General features: G+C 33.5%; 1 protein-coding gene across 1 annotated transcript; it reads right to left on the reverse strand.

The window, feature by feature from the left end:
* Positions 1-3997: 3997 nt before the first annotated feature.
* On the reverse strand, positions 3998-19210 carry LOC138312439 (UPF0696 protein C11orf68 homolog). Its single transcript, XM_069253313.1, has 4 exons — positions 19097-19210; positions 17011-17048; positions 5679-5848; positions 3998-5171 (listed from the first exon to the last, which is right to left on the reverse strand). Exons 3-4 carry the CDS (start codon positions 5717-5719, stop codon positions 4511-4513), a joined length of 702 nt encoding a protein of 233 aa, XP_069109414.1. The 5' UTR covers positions 5720-5848; positions 17011-17048; positions 19097-19210; the 3' UTR covers positions 3998-4510.
* Between the last annotated feature and the right edge of the window lie 1895 nt (positions 19211-21105).

Genomic DNA, 21105 nt, shown 5'->3' on the forward strand with positions numbered 1-21105 from the left:
TATTTTTTAGTTGGGGGTAAAATTGTGGACAAAACCAGTAACAGGTTGATATGAGATGACAAAGAGCAATGTTTCGTTTTCGTTTTTTTTTCCAAAAAGTGTTACTTTTTCGTAAAATGTTTTATTTCAAACAAATTTTTTCCGTTAAAAATCTAAAAGAAATGACTTGAATATAAAGTATATGATCTACTCAAATGATTTATGAATAAAAAATGTAGAATATTTTAACAAAAGCTAACCTTTTTTGGCATGTTTGTGCAGGTAGTTTTTAATGAAAATGACTATAAAGAATTCAGGCCTTTTGGGCCTTTTTAAAATCACAAAAGGAAAAAGAATTGTTATCTTTAAGGGACAACTGGTAGTACTTTCAATTTACAAAGTTTCAGGAAAATTGGGCTGTGGACAGTTTCTATGGGATTTTTAACATTAGCTTGAACACTACCTTTAAATATAAAAACACATGAACAAGCTCTACAAGCGTCGATTTTATACACTGTTTTCAACAAAAACATTTAATAAAACACACTTATTTTTAAACTTATTTCAAACTTATTTTAACCACATTGACACATCATACAATTGATGCCCCCGTGATGGAGCGACATGACGATTTGACCACCCGAGAGTCGTTATGTCACCCGAGGGCGTAGCCCGAGGGAGACATGACGACTCGAGGGTGGGCAAATCGTCATGTCGCTCCATCACGGGGGCATCAATTGTTTTATTATACGAATATTACTGTTTCTATCCAAATTGGACTTCTGGAAAATATTGAAATATTCTGTTTTAACATACCAGGTTAACATCGGTGTTTGCACCAAATGAAAAAAATGCTAGGTAGCAGGATACATTATTATACATTTATTATAAAATAAAACGTAAGAAATGTAACAAAACACTCAAACCACACAGTGTATGTTGTACTATCGTTTTGGGGTTCTACTTTGATTTCCCGTACTTGTTGAGCTTGCGGGAGTATTCAGAGTAACACGTAGGTATGCTATTAGTACATTGTACATACATTTCCGATATGTTCAAGCTGTGGCTAGGAAGGGGACAGGGTTGGTACTTACATCGTAGATTTCAATAATATGTTTATCATTAAAATGTTGCAAATGTCGAGCAGTAATGTAAGCTTTAGGCCTAACGTAAAGGAAAATATACCGTTACCATAGGTACATGTGTCATGCCCCGTAGTCTAAACAACTGTCAGACCGTCTTCGTACATGTACAAATTATACACAAGAAACAGAGATAAAGTGATGATTAAGAAATACACAATAACATTCAATTAATGCTGGTTTAGCCTACTTTAAATCATGTGTTAATCTGATATAAATGATACGTATTGTAAACCAGAGCAAACGATTCGTCCTGAAGCCGCCATATCTCTTTTACCCGGAACCTCTCTAGAAACACCAACAGTAGTACGTTACAGCTAGAGACTACCCGGATGAAGCTCACGCGAGGGTGACATAACGAGGGCGACATAACGATTCGGGGGTGGCATAACGGAATTTCAATCAATGTAGCGCAAATACAGATGACATGACGATTGTTTTTAATCACGTGATACTGTATTGACTAATCAGAAAGCACTAATACATGGATGAGGTATAATAACATAAATTATATATGACGACTAGATCCTGATGATGACTAGAATGTAACGAAAAATACATTATTGTAATAATGCTGATTACTATTGATGCTCTGGACTGCAATAACTCTTTTATGTTGATTAAAGTAAAATTTCTCAATTCATTCATAATAGAACAATAGATATTCTAAGTTAAACCTCATGATTCCCCATGATTGTATGTTCTATAATAATCATCAAGTTTGAATTGTCGGCGACCCCAATGTTGATTGTACTACGCTACGCTACACGTGTGATAAGTGTAGTGTATACGTAGCGTAGTACAATCAACCATGCATTGGTCTCCGAGGATTGGACTGACCTGAAAAATAATAACATGTACCGTATAGCCGGTTATTTCGCCTCTGGTCCAAACTTTCCCTTTTTTTTTTACTTATTCCGAGACAATTAAACATTTTCCTACCATAAAATTACAGTTCTGTGATCTTACGATAAGAGTAAACATTATTACTTATTTACTAGCATATCATAACTTTCGCAATCTCGACACTGACCCATAAATAGTGAAAATAACATTCCTGTTAAAATTACCGGCTATAAGGTTTGTACTAAACCCTGTAATCATAGAACCATTTTAGACAGGACTGAACCGTCGTATTTGTGGAACTCCATAACCTGCCTTTCCACATCCAAGTACAGACAATCTTAAAATGGTAGCTATTAGAGTTCAAGCAACAAAGGTATTGGGAAAGAACAAAAACACCTGGCTAGAATTATCTATGTAACATATGTTGGCCCATCCTCGATACTCCAAGGGTTTCGAACACTTACGATCTCTACACCCCTGGATAACTTCACAGTAAAACTGAAGGCAGCTCAGAGGAAACAAGAGATCCCAGACTGATCTTGGCGCCCACCAAAGAATGATCTATGTCTGATAATTGAAAGAAGAGATATTTTCTCTGCTTTACAAACTTTGACTACCAAAACCCACGATGGCGACCGGTCGGCCATTTTGTTTACCGATCGATTCCAAAATACAATACGCACAACTAGGGCCGGTCCGCCATCTTGTTGACTGTTCGGTCCCCAAAATGCAATATGCACAACCAGGGCCTATGGGAACATACATACGAAATTTGAGACATATCCCGTCACCACTTTTTGAGAATAGGGAGTAACAATCTTTAACTATCAATATCCATGATAGCGGCCAGTCGGCCATCTTGTTGACTGTTCGGTCCCAAAATGCAATGTGCACAACTAGGGCCTAGGGGAACATATTTACGAAATTTGAGACATATCCCTTCAGTACTTTTGAGAAATAGCGGTAACAAATTTCAACTATCAAAATCTAAGATGGCGGTCGTTCGGTCATCTTGTTGACCAATCGGTCCTAAAAAGCAACATGCACAACTAGGGCTCTAAGGGAACCTACATATGAAATTTGAGATAGATTCCTTAAGTACTTTTCGAGAAATAGCGGTAACAAATTTAAACTATAAAAATCCAAGATGGCGGACGGCCAGCCATCTTGTAGATCAATCAGTCCCAAAATGCAATATGGACAACTATGGCCCTACGGAAACATTTTTTTTGACAAATAGCGGAAGCAAACTTAAATATTTAAATCCAAGATGGCTGTCTGGCGGCCATCTTGTTGACCGGTCAGTCTCAAAAATGCAATATGCAAAACTAGGGAACCTACATATGAAATTAGAGAAAGATCCCTTCAGTGATTTCTGAGAAATAGGGGTAACAAGAATTGTTAACGGACGGACGACGGACCGTGGACGAAAGGCGATTTGAATAGCCCATGACCACCATCTGATGAAAAATCTGAACCAATCACAGGCCAGAAAAAAAATTATGTAGAGATTACAGGAAGAGCGACGCCCAACTTCAAAGCCATACAGTCAACCACAGTGTATCGTTGATGCATATCAAACGATTTAGTTACATGTTCTATTCTGTTGCCTCCAGTTTTACTATGAAATTGTCTAGGCCCTGGAATATCGAGGTTGATGTTGGCACATTCATAATAAAGTTAAACTAGGTCAACAAATTTTGGCGTCATTTCAAGCCAGTCTAACATTAATAACACAGGAAGAACTTAAAAAATATGAAAAGATAACATATATATATATACCAGATACTATGCAGTGATGGATATATTATATGGTGACTTGTACAAGTCTACATATGACCTACGTAATCAGATCGATTATGAGAACAGCTTAATGTATCTGGCAAGCCAACATAACATTTATTCAAGGAGCAATGTCGATCCTTAATTTCAATGCATGTATTTAAGATATCTTGAATACGATAGAAGATATTTATATGAACGAGATATCTTATTTAATTAAAAATATCGTTGTTATATAAGATATCTTGAATACGATATTATATATTTATATACTATATGAAATATCTTATAGAGAAATCAAAAGGGATTCTTTATAGGATCGTATATAAGATATGTCGTTCAATTTATTTATGTATATATGATATCTTACATAATTAAAATATCGTTGTTACACAAGATATTTTTAATAGGAACGATTTTTCATGAAAGGGCCAAAAGGTTTTTAATTTAACAAAATCTCATTCTATATAAGATACCTTAATTTGTAATTAAATATCCCATATTCGATACAAGATGCAGGATCTTATATAGAAAATTAAACGAGTTATCTTATATATAATACGAGATATCCTATTAACTTAAATAAGATATATTATCTAATTTCTATATCATAAATCTTATATGCTATATATACGATATCTTATATAATTATATAAGATATATTATGTAATTTGATTAAACACGGGATAGACCTCGCTCCTGTTATAAATGTTAACTGCCTTATCACATGCTGTATGCTGCAGTAATGTTAAGCTACGTTTCTAAACCTCATCAATCTTAGACTGTTTCGATTTGACGTCATAGTTACTTTGGTAGATGACTGGAGTGATGTTCCACTGATTGTTTCTATACACACCACAGTATGTAAATATATCAGGTTTGTACCAAAGCTTCCCGCGTATGCCAATGGCACGGATACCGCTTTCTAAAGCTCTCACTTTATCCATATCAAGAAAGTTGTCGTTGTAGATACATATGACATGACTTGGATTATCATTTCCCAGCATCTTTTCAATAGTCATTGTGGATACTTTTGCATAATGACAACCTCGAATGTAGCCGTCAACGATGGACCGAGCAATCTTGGTCCACAGTACATCGACCTTGACCCCAGTTGACTCAGGAAACAGCATCCACTTCCCAGTCGTAATTCCAAATTCAACAGCTAGATCAAAAACAAGCTGTTTAGTTATTTCTTTTCCAGAGGAAATTTCTTTTGAGAATTTAGCCAACATCCTCTTCACATGTGGTGGATACATGGTTTCTTCATCATCTGTTGAAGAATCGCATTCATCGTCATCAGTTGACGAACTCTCTTCCTTTTCCTCTGATGAGGAATCTGCTTCATACGTGTCGCTGTCGGGCTTCTGTTTCTCTTTATATCGTGGTCTTAAGACCCAAACAAACTCAGGTATGTCATCACTGTAAGAAAACACATCTTTCTTAACTTAAATATTTCACCAGTGACAAACCCAAGGGTTTCCTTACTAACTTATGAAATAAATAAATGACTGTGTATTAAATGAACAAGCTTCAATCACCTGACTTGACAATGTTGTTTTTAATGTAGCAAACTGTACTGAACAAACCTCAATAACAGCGATGAAAAGTATTGAACATTGCTCAGAAAACAAGGTACTCAAAGTACTACCAAATATAATTTTCAGCTAATATTTGGACTTTTAAAATTAAAACATATGCATTGTAAATATTGTAATTCTGAATATGTTGGTAATTTTGTATGGTGAATTAAATATTAAAAGCTCCTCTTGATTCGTGAGTATGAAAATTATGGCACAAATAACTTAAAATTCAGCTATTAGCATATACAATTGTGCCAAGTTGCAATAAAACTTAAAAAGATTGCTTGAAAGAAAGCAAACGACAAACAAATAATCCATGCAATACAGTTTGGTTGTGTAAACCTACCCTTCTCTGACCTTAGAAGGCATGTTAGCTTCCAACCACATGTCAAATGGTGTTCGGGTACGTCCCAACAACGTAGGTACAAGCAGATTCCACGGTATTCTTATAAAAATCGGCGGGGTCAATAGAGAGCTTCGTCAGCTTGGTGATAAACTGCTCAAAAGTCAATTTGGCTGTAAAAGGAAAGATATAATAAATGATAAATGACAAAGGGTTTTCATTACTTTTTGAAGTGGAATACTCATCCTCGATACTCCAGGGGTTCCGATTACCTACGATCTCTTCACCCCTGGACTATTTCATAGTTAAACTGGAGGCAACAGAACAGTACAGGTAATTCAGTCATTTGATGTACATCAAAAGAGCCGTATAACGGTACACTGTGGTCGACTGTGTGGCGTTGATGTTAGGCGTCGCTCTCTCTGTAGTCTTCAGAGGAAATCTTTGCTAGCATGTGATTGGTCAGATGTTTTCCGCTGAGCTGCCTTCAATTTTACTATGAGATAGTCCAGGGGTGTAGAGATCGTAAGTGATCGGAACCTCTGGAATATCGAGGATGTGGAATAGTTAACAGTGACACATTTTTATGAGTATTACAACGTGACAAATCAAGATAGTTTCCTTCTCGATTCACAATTTTTGTATAGAAACTACCAATGCTTGTTGGTTTACACTATAGTTCCAAAGGTCCCAAGACAATTCAGCAATTTGTTATTCGGTTTTTTGGTCAATTTCAAAATGAAGGTCAGAAAGCCAGCAACCAAGTACCGTCAAGAAGTTCTAGCAAAATGCACGAACATTTACATTATATTGCACGTTAAAAAACGATTGAAATCTCATCTTGACATTGAAGCGATTAATTCGAAGCTGTCAATTTGCCATAAAAGGCGCAATGGGTAAGATACATGTACATTGTAAAACAGAAAGGAATTTTAAAGCCTATCTGACCTTCCCACTATATCTATGAGAAAGAGTTGGTGGAAAACATCAAAGATAACATCAAGATTTGTTAGGAAATACGTAAGAGACAAAACATGAATAAAGATGTCTTTAAAAAACGTCGAGAAAGCTGATGGTATCAACAAAACCGTAACACTGCCAATGAAATTAATACATATTTTGGACCAGTCTTCTACCAGTCTATCACTGATGAGCCATCCGAATTTTGTAAGTACACGGTAACTGTATTGAAGTCAATCAAAATATCGACAAAAATTTTATAAAGGAACTGGTTTAAAAAATCGCCAGGCCCCGATATTTTCCATCTCAAATTAGTGACAGCTATTTACGAAGAAATTGTCGGACCTTTAGAAGTTATATCCAGAAACATATATTAGAGAGTATGTGTTTTCTGTTATATCCCAAAAGTCATCATGAAATGAAAGCAAAATTCCAGGAGATTGTCATACCATTATTAATGTAACTCCTTTATTTAAAAGTGGAAACCACAACAAAGTTGTACCGTCCAATTAGCCCGACATTTATTCATACATAATTATACAAAGAATAGTCCGGGACTAAATATTGGACCGCTTAGAAAGAAGCAAACCTTATTAAAACGAGCACTAATTAAACATGTTTCAGGACTGATTATTTATCGTGTACCACAAACCTATTAGAAGTTTTACACAGTTGCACTTAAGTTATTCACAAGTGTGAAATCATTGATACATTTTCTCTCAAACTTAAAATTCAGGTGTAAAATCTGGTTAAGTAAACGACCAACCTAACATTGTTAAATATATACCTAGTACTATGAAAATGTTCGTAGATGGCTCAAAGCTTTTAGGGAGAATATTTACTTAATTGAATCACATGAACTTCAGTCTAACATTTGAAACATTGTCAAATGGACAACAGACAGCAAATGACCATTAACAAGCTTACAGTAAGTGTTGCAAGCAACACATGCCTTCTGTCGTCAATTACATTTTCTAATCTTTGGCAAGTTATTATTGCTTACTTATGCTATCATTGTATGAAGTTTGAACAAATAATGTTGATGTGTTCTCAAGTTATCATTCGGAAACTAACATTTGTGAAATGATCTATTTTTTAGTAACAGTGGCTTTTGTAGTTGACCTTTTGACGCCAAATTCGATCCCAAGCTAAATTTTCTGATATGCTACGATTGTGTGAAATTTGATCAAAATCCGTTGATTTATTTCTAAAGTTATCGTCTGGAAACGATTTTTTTTAAAACAATCTAATTATAGTAACAGTGACCTTTGTAGTTGACCTGTTGGCCCAAAATTCAATCCCACACTGTATTTTCTCATATGCCACTGCTGTGTGAAATTTTATCAAAATCCATTGATGTTATCTAAGTTATTCTCTGGAAACTAATATTTTGTGAAACAATATATTTTTTGTAACAGTGACCTTTGTAGTTAACCTTTCGACAACAAATTCAATCCCACACTGTATTTTCTCATATGCTACCATTGTGTGAAGTTTGATCAAAATCCGTTGATGTTTTCACAAATTATCGTCTGGAAACTAATATTTTGTGAAACAATCTATCTTAGTAATATACAAACGATATATTTTGCCATTTTGTTGGCTGATCAGTCTAAAAATGTAATTTGCATAACTAGGGTCCTAGGTGAACGTACATATGAACTATGAGAAAGATCTTATTTTCTACATGTAAGTGGAAAAGAATTTCCCTTAAGTTAAAATGTTCCACCTTGGGGTTTCAGTCCCATTGAAGTCTCGTTTCCACAAAGATCAAATATAATTTATCAATATCTGTAGCAAGTTGCCAGTTGCAAATTTGGTCAAAATATTAAATTTCTATTTTTAGTAGATTTTTTTTATACGGGGATTTTAAGAGATGGCACATTTGGCGGTAATGGTAATTTGAGTACTTTTATTTTTTACTCTAAAATATTGAAAAATAACAAATATTCAAAACGGGCAAAAAATTGAGCACACGGACCCCCCAGTTTCCTGCCTGATTTAGAAGGAACAACCCTTTCCCTATTGATATGCAAAATATTAACAAAAGTTTAATACCAGAACTTTTTCTGTAAAGGGTTAAATTTGGCATTGATGGCTGAAAATGGTGCATTTTGTAGCTCAAAATTAAGAGGTAGGGGTAGCATATGTTGTTATTCTGAGTAAAAATATTAGTCTTAATAATCAAAACTAGTATACATGTATTTCTAACGAAGACTACTGGAAAAATAATTCTACAAACATCCATACATATCAAACACCTCATTAAGAAATTATGGCTTATCTCTTGTGCATATGGTCAAAACGGCAAAATTCCCATAAATTCTAATATTTTGTCAACTAGGTACCTTTGAGTGACAATAGCTCAAAAACAAGCACACAGACATCTGTTTTTTCTTCCATTTTCTTTATAGTATGGACTTCTATTTTTTAAAATCTATATGAGAAAAAAAGTTTATTACAAGAAAATTTGACATTTCAGAGGAGTACATCCTTAAGAGAAGAAAGATTAAATGTTAAAACGGCTTGCCATATTAAACAGGTTGGGCACAACTCTGCATATGGGTAACAATTACCCATTTGAGTAACAGTTACCTGTTTGAGTAATCAAGAAGTTACCCAAATGAGGAATTCTGTAAAAAATGAATGAAGCTGTTTTAAACTTTTTTTTATATCAAAAATGGCGTCATAATTTTTACATCATAACTTTACATTATTAATCAAGATGGGACAAACTTCATTGATTCAATTTTGGTAGTTTACTTTGGATAATAAATATATATCTACATGTATTAGATATGCAGATATCTCATCAAAAACATACAAAGACATACAGTTGTGTATGATCACATCGATTTTATCGACTTTGTTGTGAACAAGTTGAGGTAGCAGTGTACAGTAAGACCGAATGGCCATGGGTGAGATTTTTATTAAGCATAAAGCCCCTGTTTTATTATATGCAAGAAAAATAAAAAAATGAATATGTGCTAAAATTGGTGAATTAAATCTAGAGACTTATATGGAGGGTTCACATTTGCATAAAGAAATTCAACTAAATGGGTTCGAGATTAATGGTTTAGAGGGTATCCAAATGTGCGTCTAAGACAGAAAAACTCAATTCTGTAGCAGCAGAAATTGATAGCCACGGTACGAGGTAAGATTTCTCAAAAGTTTAATGATATACCTATGTCGAAATAATCTCAGTTTCACTGTCACGACAGTGATGCTTGGTTTTAAACTGTATTAAAAAAATTCTAGTAGAGGGGGTGTAATTTTGGGTTGAAAATGCCAATTTTTGCAATTTCTAAAGGTAAAAAATTTGTTTACCATGATTTTTACAGGCTCACAAAACAACAAAAAGCAGACCTCTCCAAAAATGAACTCTGCATGACAATTGCAAATGTTCTGTAGATTAAAAATATATATACTTTTATATAGGTGTTATTTAAGGTTAAAAAGCTGTGTGTACATGATTAAAGCCTGCACATTATTTTGCTGAATTTTTCAAATCTACTGTACACTGCTACCTTTTGCGAAAGTTTTCCAACTCTACATATATTGGATGATTTACATATAATAACGTTACCGAGACACCTCTATCACAAGAGTTCGCTTCGCGAACGGGCTTTCGGCAGCAAGATAAAGTTAGACAGTTATTCGTTATTCGTTATTCGTTATTCGAATAACGAATAACTGTCTAACTTTACTTCTGGCCAGGTAAAGTAAAGTTGGACAGTTATTCGTTATTCAAGTGTCACCTGTTTTGACGGATGCAGCGAAATTATATATAGTCTTTTTTTTTTTTTTTTTTTTTAATAATTTGTAGAGGGGGTGTAATTTTGGGTTGAAAATACCAATTTTTGCAATTTTTAAAGGTAAAAAATTTGTTTACCATGATTTTTACAGGCTCACAAAAACAACAAAAAGCAGGACCTCTCCAAAAATGAACTCTGCATGACAATTGCAAATGTTGTGTAGATAAAAAATATATATACTTTTATATAGGTGTTATATAAGGTTAAAAAGCTGTGTGTACATGATTAAAGCCTGCACATAAGTTTGCTGAATTTTTCAAATCTACTGTACACTGCTACCTTTTGCGAAAATTTTCCAACTCTACATATATTGGATGATTTACATATAATAACGTTACCGAGACACCTCTATCACAAGAGTTCGCTTCGCGAACGGGCTTTCGGCCCGTTCGCTGCGCTCTCTATAAGATATGTAATTGGAATCTCGTTACTATATAAGATATCTTGTATAGAACGAGATTTCGTAGCATTTAAAACCAGAAACTAATTTCTCCCTCAAGCATCATTCTGAGACCTTCGGAACACATCTTGGAATCATTCGCAATGGCGGGGATGACGCTGAATATATAATATATATGATAATATATATATTTTATAGGATTCATTATTTTTTTTAATATAAGATATCTCATGTCTTATATCACAATCAAGATATCTTATATATATGCATTGAAATTAAGGATCGGCATTGCTCTTTGAATGAATGTCATGTTGGCTTGCCATATTATACACGTACATGTTGAATTGATCGATTCATAGCTATCGAACAATTCAAAAGCACAACGTTTGCATGCCGATAGAAGGACAGTATACCAATATGTAATATTAAGATATTTTATGATATCTGCAATGCATTATGTAATTGATAAAATACATATATATATATTACCTTTTTTGGCCAGTCCATCTCGATTTCCCTGCATGTAAACGTATCTCTTATACTTTAAAACGGACCATATGGTGTAGATTGTAAATAAATCGTAAGACATCATCAATAACAGTTTAAAGTCCGCCTTTGAAATACCTTCGTTACTATCAGTTCCTTGCTGAGCCATATATCTTCTGTCAGCAATATCTAAAGAAGCCTTGTCGTTATTTGATTTATTGATTTATTCTTTCGTTGCCAAAATATATGACTTAGCGTTGGTCCAGAAAAAATCACGGGATGACAGTTTAAATCAATTTATTTATCAAGTGCATTATCGTCAAATCTTGTTCAGAATGAATGTACGTGCCCTTTTATCTGCTGCCGGTATATCTACTGTGCTGTATAGTTAAATATTTGTCTACTTTGTCCCGCATTACTGTTCGTATCCTATTATGTAATCGTGTTCGGTTTTTATATCTTGATAAAGGGGCAGATCGCCTCGGAAATTTGACAATTTTTTGGTCCACACGGTTGGAATTACTTCCTTGTCCCATATTTACCATTTGGAGTAATTTGTATCCAACAGACTTACGTTTGATTGGATCCCGTGTCATCTGGAAAAAACCTGTTTATATTACTTCTTTGACCCTTACCTTCTGTCATTAGATATTTCCGTTTCTTGACCTCCTTATCAGATATACCAATGTTTGATATTATAAAGTAAGTAAAATGTATCTAGCCATGGACATGACTTCCGCTATCTGTCTTAGATTGCTTTCGTAAGGTGATTATCATGAAAATTTCTTTTGTAAAATTCTAGCTAAATGTAAATTTGCATATTACAGAGTTATCTGTCCTTGTGGATAGGTTTTGATTGGACGTCATGTGTTTGCGAGCGTAACGTCATACTTTTCGAGAAAACGGCGTGAATTGCACTCACAAAATAATGACGTAATAATCGATACCTACCCGCAAGGGAGCTAACTCTGTAATATGCAAAGACGAAATACTGTCTAATATGGGAGTTTCGAGATCCCAAAACGACGTGGGTAAAGTATGATTTATCATCGATTAGTCCTACCTTCCGGTGATTGTGACATCTCACAATTACCGGAAGGTTGGACTAATCGACTGTAAATTGAATAAGTTAGATAAGTCATCGGAATTGGAATTGGAAGGAAATAACCCCATGGAAATAACTCCTTGGAAGCTCCGCATGTGACCGGAAGTTGACGTCATTTGCAACGTCTACCAACAATGGCAACGATGTTACTTATCATTATTATTTTTATTATTATTTTTCTATTTTTGGGCAGTCATGAGTTCTTTTACCGTATTTTCTTCAATTTTTATTTTAATTTAGTTTAGTATTATTTGGTTTCTGTCAACGTTAAGGTAGTTTTGGGGGTGAAATACAGTAGCTATAGTTTGAAAGAATACTTTATCCGTATAGTGTCTTCTTGTGATAGGGGAAACTTTAACAATCGTTTTAGTTTGCCATGTCACTGAAATATATAACCAAGTCTACCGGGAGGCAGTACAGCCTACCCAGTCACATTACACTGATAACAGGAAAACCAAATATTCCACCTCCTGTAAGCTGTAGTAGTGGAAAACATCTAATTCTTGGATGAGAATTTTAGTGGTATTTTCACAATAAAATCATTTACTGGCAAATCGCGGGAAACAAATGATAATATAGCTTGTTCACAATTCATTCAAATCTCCAACCCATAGGTGGATGGATATTATTATCAATTGATTAAAATACAGATCCTTATTATCACTACGTTTGATATGAGGATCTGAGAACATCCCATTAGGGGTCACGTCAGGATGACCTTTGGAAATGGCCAATCAAATTAGCACTGCCAGAATCTTGACTGGGGACGAACTAGTTTGAAAAAACTGTCCAAATAATTTTCTTGTACATATGTCATCTCGCCAAAAGTGCACAACATTCTAAATGTATATGCTTACTGGACGAAATGGCGTTAACAATTCACGTAAAAGTAGAAAATGTATTTTCTTGATATTCTGGTAAAGGATATCGGGTATTGTCGATCCAACGGAGTGGTTTTTTTTTCAATTTTTTTTTTTTTTACAGTACAAACATTTCATTCCATACAAATAGAGTGATGTGAATAAAAATTTGTGGCATCTGCAACAAACATATATACACTTCAGTGTTTTGGTAAGAACTCCAGGGATAACATATAATACATATATAGTATCGATCCAATATAATCAATATTGAATGAGGACGGAGGAAGAGATATTTTTGTTAGTCTGTTTTTTTTTTTTTTTTTTTTTTTTTTTTTTTGTAATGTGAACTTCATATATCTTTTCTTCGGCTCGCTGTAAGAAGCTACACCAATGTTGATCATTGTAGACACAACGTTGAGCTTCTACTGATGTACAACTATTATAATGCTTCCTTAATAATGATAACCATAGACTATCACCTGAATGCTGTTCAAAATGCTTAAATAAACGATTGTTCAAAAACACATAATATACTGTTTTTCTTCAAACTTTGATAATAAGGGCTTAAGCATATTCATCAATGTATGTGAAAAAAAGAATATCTGAATGATATGTAATGTAAATGTTTTATGAGTACAGGCTCCACCGCTGACAAATGGTATTTTTTCACTTTCAAAAACAGGAGCAAACACTTTCGTATTTTTCTTCAGTTACAAAAGTTACTTACTTTACACCATTATCACCATTGAAAAGTTTGGGTTACTTAAAGATAGAACTATTAAAAATAATTAATTGCATCCCGAAAAAATTCCGTCACACTATGTCCTATATGAAATTAAGTACTGATTGTACAAGCACCAAAAGTAAAACGAATTATTTCATATGCATTTTTGTGTTAATCAGACACATATAAAAACGATTATACATCAGTTATTGTTCAAATGATAGGTATCGTTTATGCTCTGTCGGCGACGGAGCATCTTTAATGAAACATAACATATTTAGAAAACCAAACTATTTGTATCGATGATAAAATTATCGTACCAGTAAAGTTGTATGACTTTGGTAATGTTGTCGAACTCTTCCTTCACTACATTGTCGGTTACCCACGCAAACCCTACACTCCGCAGGTTCCTTCACTAGGGGGTCGACTTGATTTCATCTTTTTTCTGTGTTCACAATTGCTTTCGTAATTGATCATAAATAAACTAAGATATTTTTCACTACACAAGAAGAATCATCAAATTGACAGTATAGGAATGACTATTAGTACTATAATATAAAAAACACTTCATTACAAACAATACTATGGTATCAACACTTGGACCGATTATCTATTGTATATCGTTATATATATATAAAGTATCACTCTTATCACAAGCCAAGGAAAATGTAATATAGAAATAAATGGAAAGTTATATATACAAGTAACGTGACGCTATCCTAATTGGAACGCTACCCAAAATGGGACGCTTTTGAAATGTGTGATACAGACTTTTAAGTGTACAATCCAACCTAACAATAACTGCCCTGAACAAACATTATGGTGGTGTATAGTAATTATGACAACTGTTTATGTCATTTTCTTTCGTATTGCTTATTATCTCTATCAACACATGAAAATAATTAAAATGTAAAAAAAAAGAAAGAAAAAAAAACGGGAAACGATGGCGTGAGACAACCCTAAAACATATAGTTTAAAACTGGGATATTTCATAAAAAAAAGTTCGAATCTCAAATTTTCTTTGAATGAATTCAAAAGTCTTGTTTATGATGTCTGGATATTTATTTCACAGTGCTGGGAATGTAGGATCACGCAAGCTTCAAAAATCTCTATTTATAATATATGCACTGTTGACAATTAAACAGATCATGAAATTAAACTGAAGGCATGAATTATTGGAAAAAATCTGGATTCAATCACAAGGTAGAACACTTAAGAATTATCTTTAAAAATGTTCCAATTTCAAAAACGTTCCAATAACTAACGCCGTATATAGAACATCGATATTTCTTGTTTTGTGAATTATCAAGGGAATTAACTCTTGATTCTGTCTAGCTATCAGTTTGATGACACGGGAATGTATTCGTGTTAAGAAAATCACAAGTTCTATGGAATGTACATTTCGTTTAAAAACAAAAATCAAAACAGAATCTGTACAATCGCAAACATATGTAGATGACATATACCTGTTGAATTATTACAGTGACACAAGAAATTGGAATTCAATCGAATTTTAAGAGATTTTTTTTATTCAATTATGTACAATTATGCCAATGACAACTTGTAAACTTAATTCGAAAATGAAACTTCTGCTATTTTCTGATAAATATCGGTATCTGCAATGCAACAATGGAAGGATAAGAGGCGTTCAAGCAGATCGAGCCTCCATGATCAGTTGCTGCTCGTTTGTGACGGTTAAACAACCGTGCGATCCATAAAATTAGTGGCAAGATTTTCTATGCAGAATTGTAATACTGTTTGAAGCTTAGAATCAGATATGTCGTAGAGACAACAATATCAGGCCAAATTTCTTTGATGTATTTAACAATCTAGAGACCGAAGGCCATTATAAGATACCAATAATACCAATGGTATTGATATAGTTGACAGATCAGTAACCCGGAGCTTTTAAAAAGAATCAATACCTCAGAAAGTTTTCCAAAAGGCCACCAGCTGGAATAGTTTAAAGTATAAACTTCATTTGTCTTATAACCACTAAGATAATTAAACGAGACCAGGAAATTAAGACAATTGGTGAATTAATGACTAGAAAAGTCACAACATGCTACAATATCTTATCTATTATCTTACACTGCAATATCATTTGTCACCGACATTAGCAGCAATACATAAGGCATTGTCGTTTCTTATAAATCAATATATACACATGTATACATACACATTTTTATACATAGAGATAAATATGAAAACTTACTTACATGTATTTATATAATAGGCTAATAGACAAAAACCAACCATTGAAAAATAAGGTGTATAAACGATTGCGCCAAAGATGGATTTTTGCGTGACGGTCAATATATAGCGAAGTTCATAGATATGTAAAGTTTCTAATATATATATAACCTGAAAGCTAATGTTATAATCCAACTTTCCCGTCTACTAAATTTTCGATTTGCATTTTAAAGCATATTTGCGGAGGTTGAGTATCGCGGATTTAAAATTAAATGGAAATACCTTTCAAAATAATTGTGGAAGATATTAATTCGCGAAGAAATCTTTCGCGAAATTACCGTGGTCGTTTTATTCGATAAAAATAATTCGTACACGAAAGAAATCTGGTTCACAGTACGTCCTGTTATGCTTTAAATATAAATTATAGGTATAAGTGAAATGTCAGAATATTCAGAAATGTTTAAATGAAAATAAAAAAACAAGGAACCATCACGTTAAGATGTGCGTATGATATTTTGATAAAATGGCATACGTTCATTGTTAAAAGGAAAGCTACTGAACCTGATGATGATGTCATGAGCAATGAACCCTTTAGCACGCATTTACAATTTGTTTCAATTTCAAATAGTTGAATTTGTTTGTGGTTATTATTAAAAATCAGATGGGCACTTGGTGCTGACTAGTTTAACTTTGTATTCACAACTTAATTTACCTCCAAACTTAATCTAGTTTTTACGTGTAGCATAAATCTTTTGATTTCTATATATAAAATATTAAATTTATATTTACCATCTTTACTGGCGGAATCCATTGCAGTCTTTCGAGTTCTGCAATGAAAAGAGAGAACTGAGCTATACATATACATTTGTACGTGTATGATTCTTTCTTAAATCCCAACCTAGAGTGACAAACGGCTTGTAACGTTAAATCCTAGCAAAACTTAAAGTATCTGGATGTGTCATTAACTAAATGCTAATAATCAATATCCACTCATTAAAAAATATGTTTTTAGACGTTACCGATCATAAGTAGTTGGTGTGCGAATTTTAATCAATACTATAATATTCCTCTGGCCCTTAGAGGCCGTGAGCTTTTCTGCTGCTGAAAGTGCATGGAAAATATAATCGGAAGCGCTGAAAACTTATCTGCTTTAATCATGGGACCTGTCATGAATATCCAGGTCACATTTTGGGACATGTCGCATTGTTAAAGAAGAATTAGAATCTAGATGGTAGAAATAAAAACACAAAACTACAAAGTTACCTAAAAGTAAACGTCATGCCAATTAAATCATTATGTCGATTAAACTAACACAAAAATGAGCAGATGTGTAAATTGTATAAATTGAGAAAATTCACAATAAAGGACACAGAAACTATATAAGTGTTCTATTTTATTGTTCATGGGACTAGAAATATAAATTGGATATATGCCCAGAAGCACTGTTAGAGACAGTGCAGTTAATAACATGTTTTAGCATACACGAAATAGCAAAAAAGTACGTAAAATATGATAATGTAAGTGAAAGAGTTGTCTAATAAGCTATAATTAACACTTAATGGCAGTCCATGAGATGCACATCCTTTACGACATTATTGAAATAAAAATACAGACATTAAATGTCGAAAATCTATAATTTTTATTTCAATAACTTTGCAAGAGCTGAAGACGTGTTCCCGACAGCGATGAAATGTTAGCTAATTAGTTAATTACAACTTTCTTTACTTCGTTTATCTTTTTCTGCAGCTTTTACTATTTTGTGTTTGCTATAATACACATTCTATAACCTGTTTCTTACAGCACTTTCACATACAATGTATATCCAATTTCACCAAGGCAACATGGCTACGTGCGACATCTCTAGTCCCTTATTAATACTATACATGTACTGTATAACACACATGCTGACCACTTATCTTTCGTTATCATTGTTATCAGTCTTTCACCGCCGCCTTATGGATGCCTACAAATAGGCTTCCACATTTCATACCAACACAACGAAACATTTTCAAACAAAACTCCTGATCGAAATGAATGAACATTTGGAGAGATATCAATACACTGGTGTTGAAACGAATATAAAAGATAAACAATAAAAATGGCTTTGAATTCAAATGTATCTCTTATTTAATATATCATGAGCTTGAAATAATTAATATTCCACTCGGCACACCGTCTACTAGTGCTAATTAATTTGTGGAGAAACCTGGAAGACACCTTACAAGCATTTATTTTTGAAATTTTTAAAATTTTCACGACACTGAAATTTATTGATTTGATTTAAAGTAAGTTGTAAATTGTCTTTTGTTTGATATATAGAAAGCCATTGTAAGCTCATTTAAAATCCTCTTTCTTCGTAATCCATACAAAGATACTTATGTTATAACTTTCATTTGGTCTAAAGACACACTCAATATGTTTATGGATGTCAAAATAATTGCCTATGCTTAATTGTCTGATTATTTATAATATTATCTTTAAAAAACATCTTTTTACATCTGCTATGTATTTAATTTTTGGGCGTCTGTACCTCCTTTCTTTGCACCTATCTTGATATGTTACTCACCACCACAAAATACCAACATTTTAAGAATTACATTACTTACACTCATTCAAAGTAAAATAAGAGTCCAAATATCATGATATCTACGTTTACAATGCAGTGAAATGAGTACACACAGTCAACCCAAGAAGCCGAATTTTTATGGTCTACCGCAGTTCCCACGACAATTACCGTCTATATGTGTAATTAAAAGCCCTATTTGATAGGTGAGTAATGAAAACTACGGCACATAGAAATGTATAACTTTAGCAAAAAGTTATAAAAGAATAATAGTTATCACAATGTTTAAGCATTTCAGACATTGTACTTTACCTTTCCATGGGTGCAGGAAGTGTACCTTCTGCTAGTCGATTCTGGTATGCAGAAACAACTATATGACCTCAACTGATATATTTCTGCGAAGAAACTACACTTGACTGTTCGTGGTACATTTCTTTATCTCACAATCTTGAGACCTCGAGACACGAAAAAACAAGCAGCACATGTTATATAATAGTTATCTATATCCAGATGCATTCATATTGTTTTTGTTGTTGTTGTTTATATAATATAAACAACCGTACTTTAATAAGAGCTGTCAGGAACAACTCATTGAAGGACTACATATTTTAGTGAAAGAATAAAAGGTAACTTAAGGATCATCTTGGTTATCTGACAGAATCTATTGAATATACGTATATTTTGATACAATATATTTTTATGTACTTATATAATAATATTGTACAATTAACGATGCTCCACCGCTGACAACTGGTATTTTTTCACTATTAAAAACAGAAGCAGACGACTTAGTATTTTTCTCCAGTTGCATCCCGAAAAAATTCCGTGACACTATATCCTATATGGAATGAAGTACTGATTGCGCATGCACAACAGGCGAAATAAATTATTTTATATTATTTTTTGTGTTAATTAGGCATACATATACACGATTAAACACCAATTATTGTTCAAATGATTAACATCATTTATGCTCTGTCGGCGGTGGAGCATCTTTAAAGGGACATAACTTCAGTGGTGAATATATGATATCCTATAATTTTAAGGGATTCAGATGTGAAAACAGCTCAAACATGTACACAAGTATTCTAAATGGTGCACGCATGTTGTTGGGTCCAGGATCAAATTCCTTTTCGATTGACTTTCTACTGGATTACAATGTATTTCGAAAACTGCTAATAATTTTCAAAGCTCTGACCCTACCATAGTCTATACAGAAAAAAAGCAAACCATAAAGTGTATTACGTGTTTCCTTTATTTTATTTTTTTTTTCAAAAACCTTCCATTTTTTTACCTCCATGATTGTCAGTCATAAGCGATTTTTCTATATTAATTTAGCGTGATTCGTCAAAGAAAAATGTCCATTTTACCCACTTTCAAAGAAAATTTCTCCTCAATTAAATTTTTGCACAGTGATAGTGGCAGATGTAGGCCAGTCTGACATGAGTCATATTACGATTATTGGAAATTTTGTGTTATTCCAGTATTCTTTTTTTTCCATATTCTTCTGAAAACCCTGCCATTAGCTAATATGACGTTTCCCCTAGATGAGAATGACCGTTAAGTCTGACAATTGCACTTTTGGGTTGGAGCTCCTCAGACGGGAATGCTCCCAAATGATTGGCTCCGCAACATATAAGAGGGTGTGTAGGTAGTACAATAAGGCGGCCTCGCCTGTCCCTTCGACATCATTTAAGATGCATATCATTAAACATTATTTGTCGTTTTATAATTTACACTTACAATTTAGCGAATAAGGAAGTTGGAAATTTCAAACTCATCGATCCAAATATTATTCTTAACCAAATCAAAACTGTATGTAACAATATATTGTGACAACAGTGCATTGTAAGATTTTGTATGTTATGTAAAACATGAAAGTTTATCATTCAAACGCATTACCTTTTATTCCATTTTCTCGTCATAATGATATGTTCTTGAGTAGATCTTGTAATAATTTGTGTTGGATTTTTATTTATAATCGCAGTAAAAACGGCTTTAGTACGCTTGATTCTCTACTCTTCATTAACAGTCTTAGGGGAGCACCTCGTACATCAATTTAAAACTCTACAATGTTAAAAACTGTTAAAACGATGTCACACTACAACGAGCTTAGATTATGCAAAAAAATATTATTTGGTATTCTGTTTCCCCATATGAAAAAAAGGGAGTTGTTTATTGATTATTGTCTGATTTATGTACACCACGGCCTTGTAAGATGTTCAAACCTTTCACAAGCCTGTAATTGCTAGCAAGGTATAAGTTACTGAATAGGTCTCAATTCTTCCTCCGTTTGGTTAAAGTAAATGCTTGACTTAAAA

This window comes from Argopecten irradians, unplaced genomic scaffold (genome assembly GCF_041381155.1).
Source record: "Argopecten irradians isolate NY unplaced genomic scaffold, Ai_NY scaffold_0319, whole genome shotgun sequence".
NCBI lineage: Eukaryota > Metazoa > Mollusca > Bivalvia > Pectinida > Pectinidae > Argopecten > Argopecten irradians.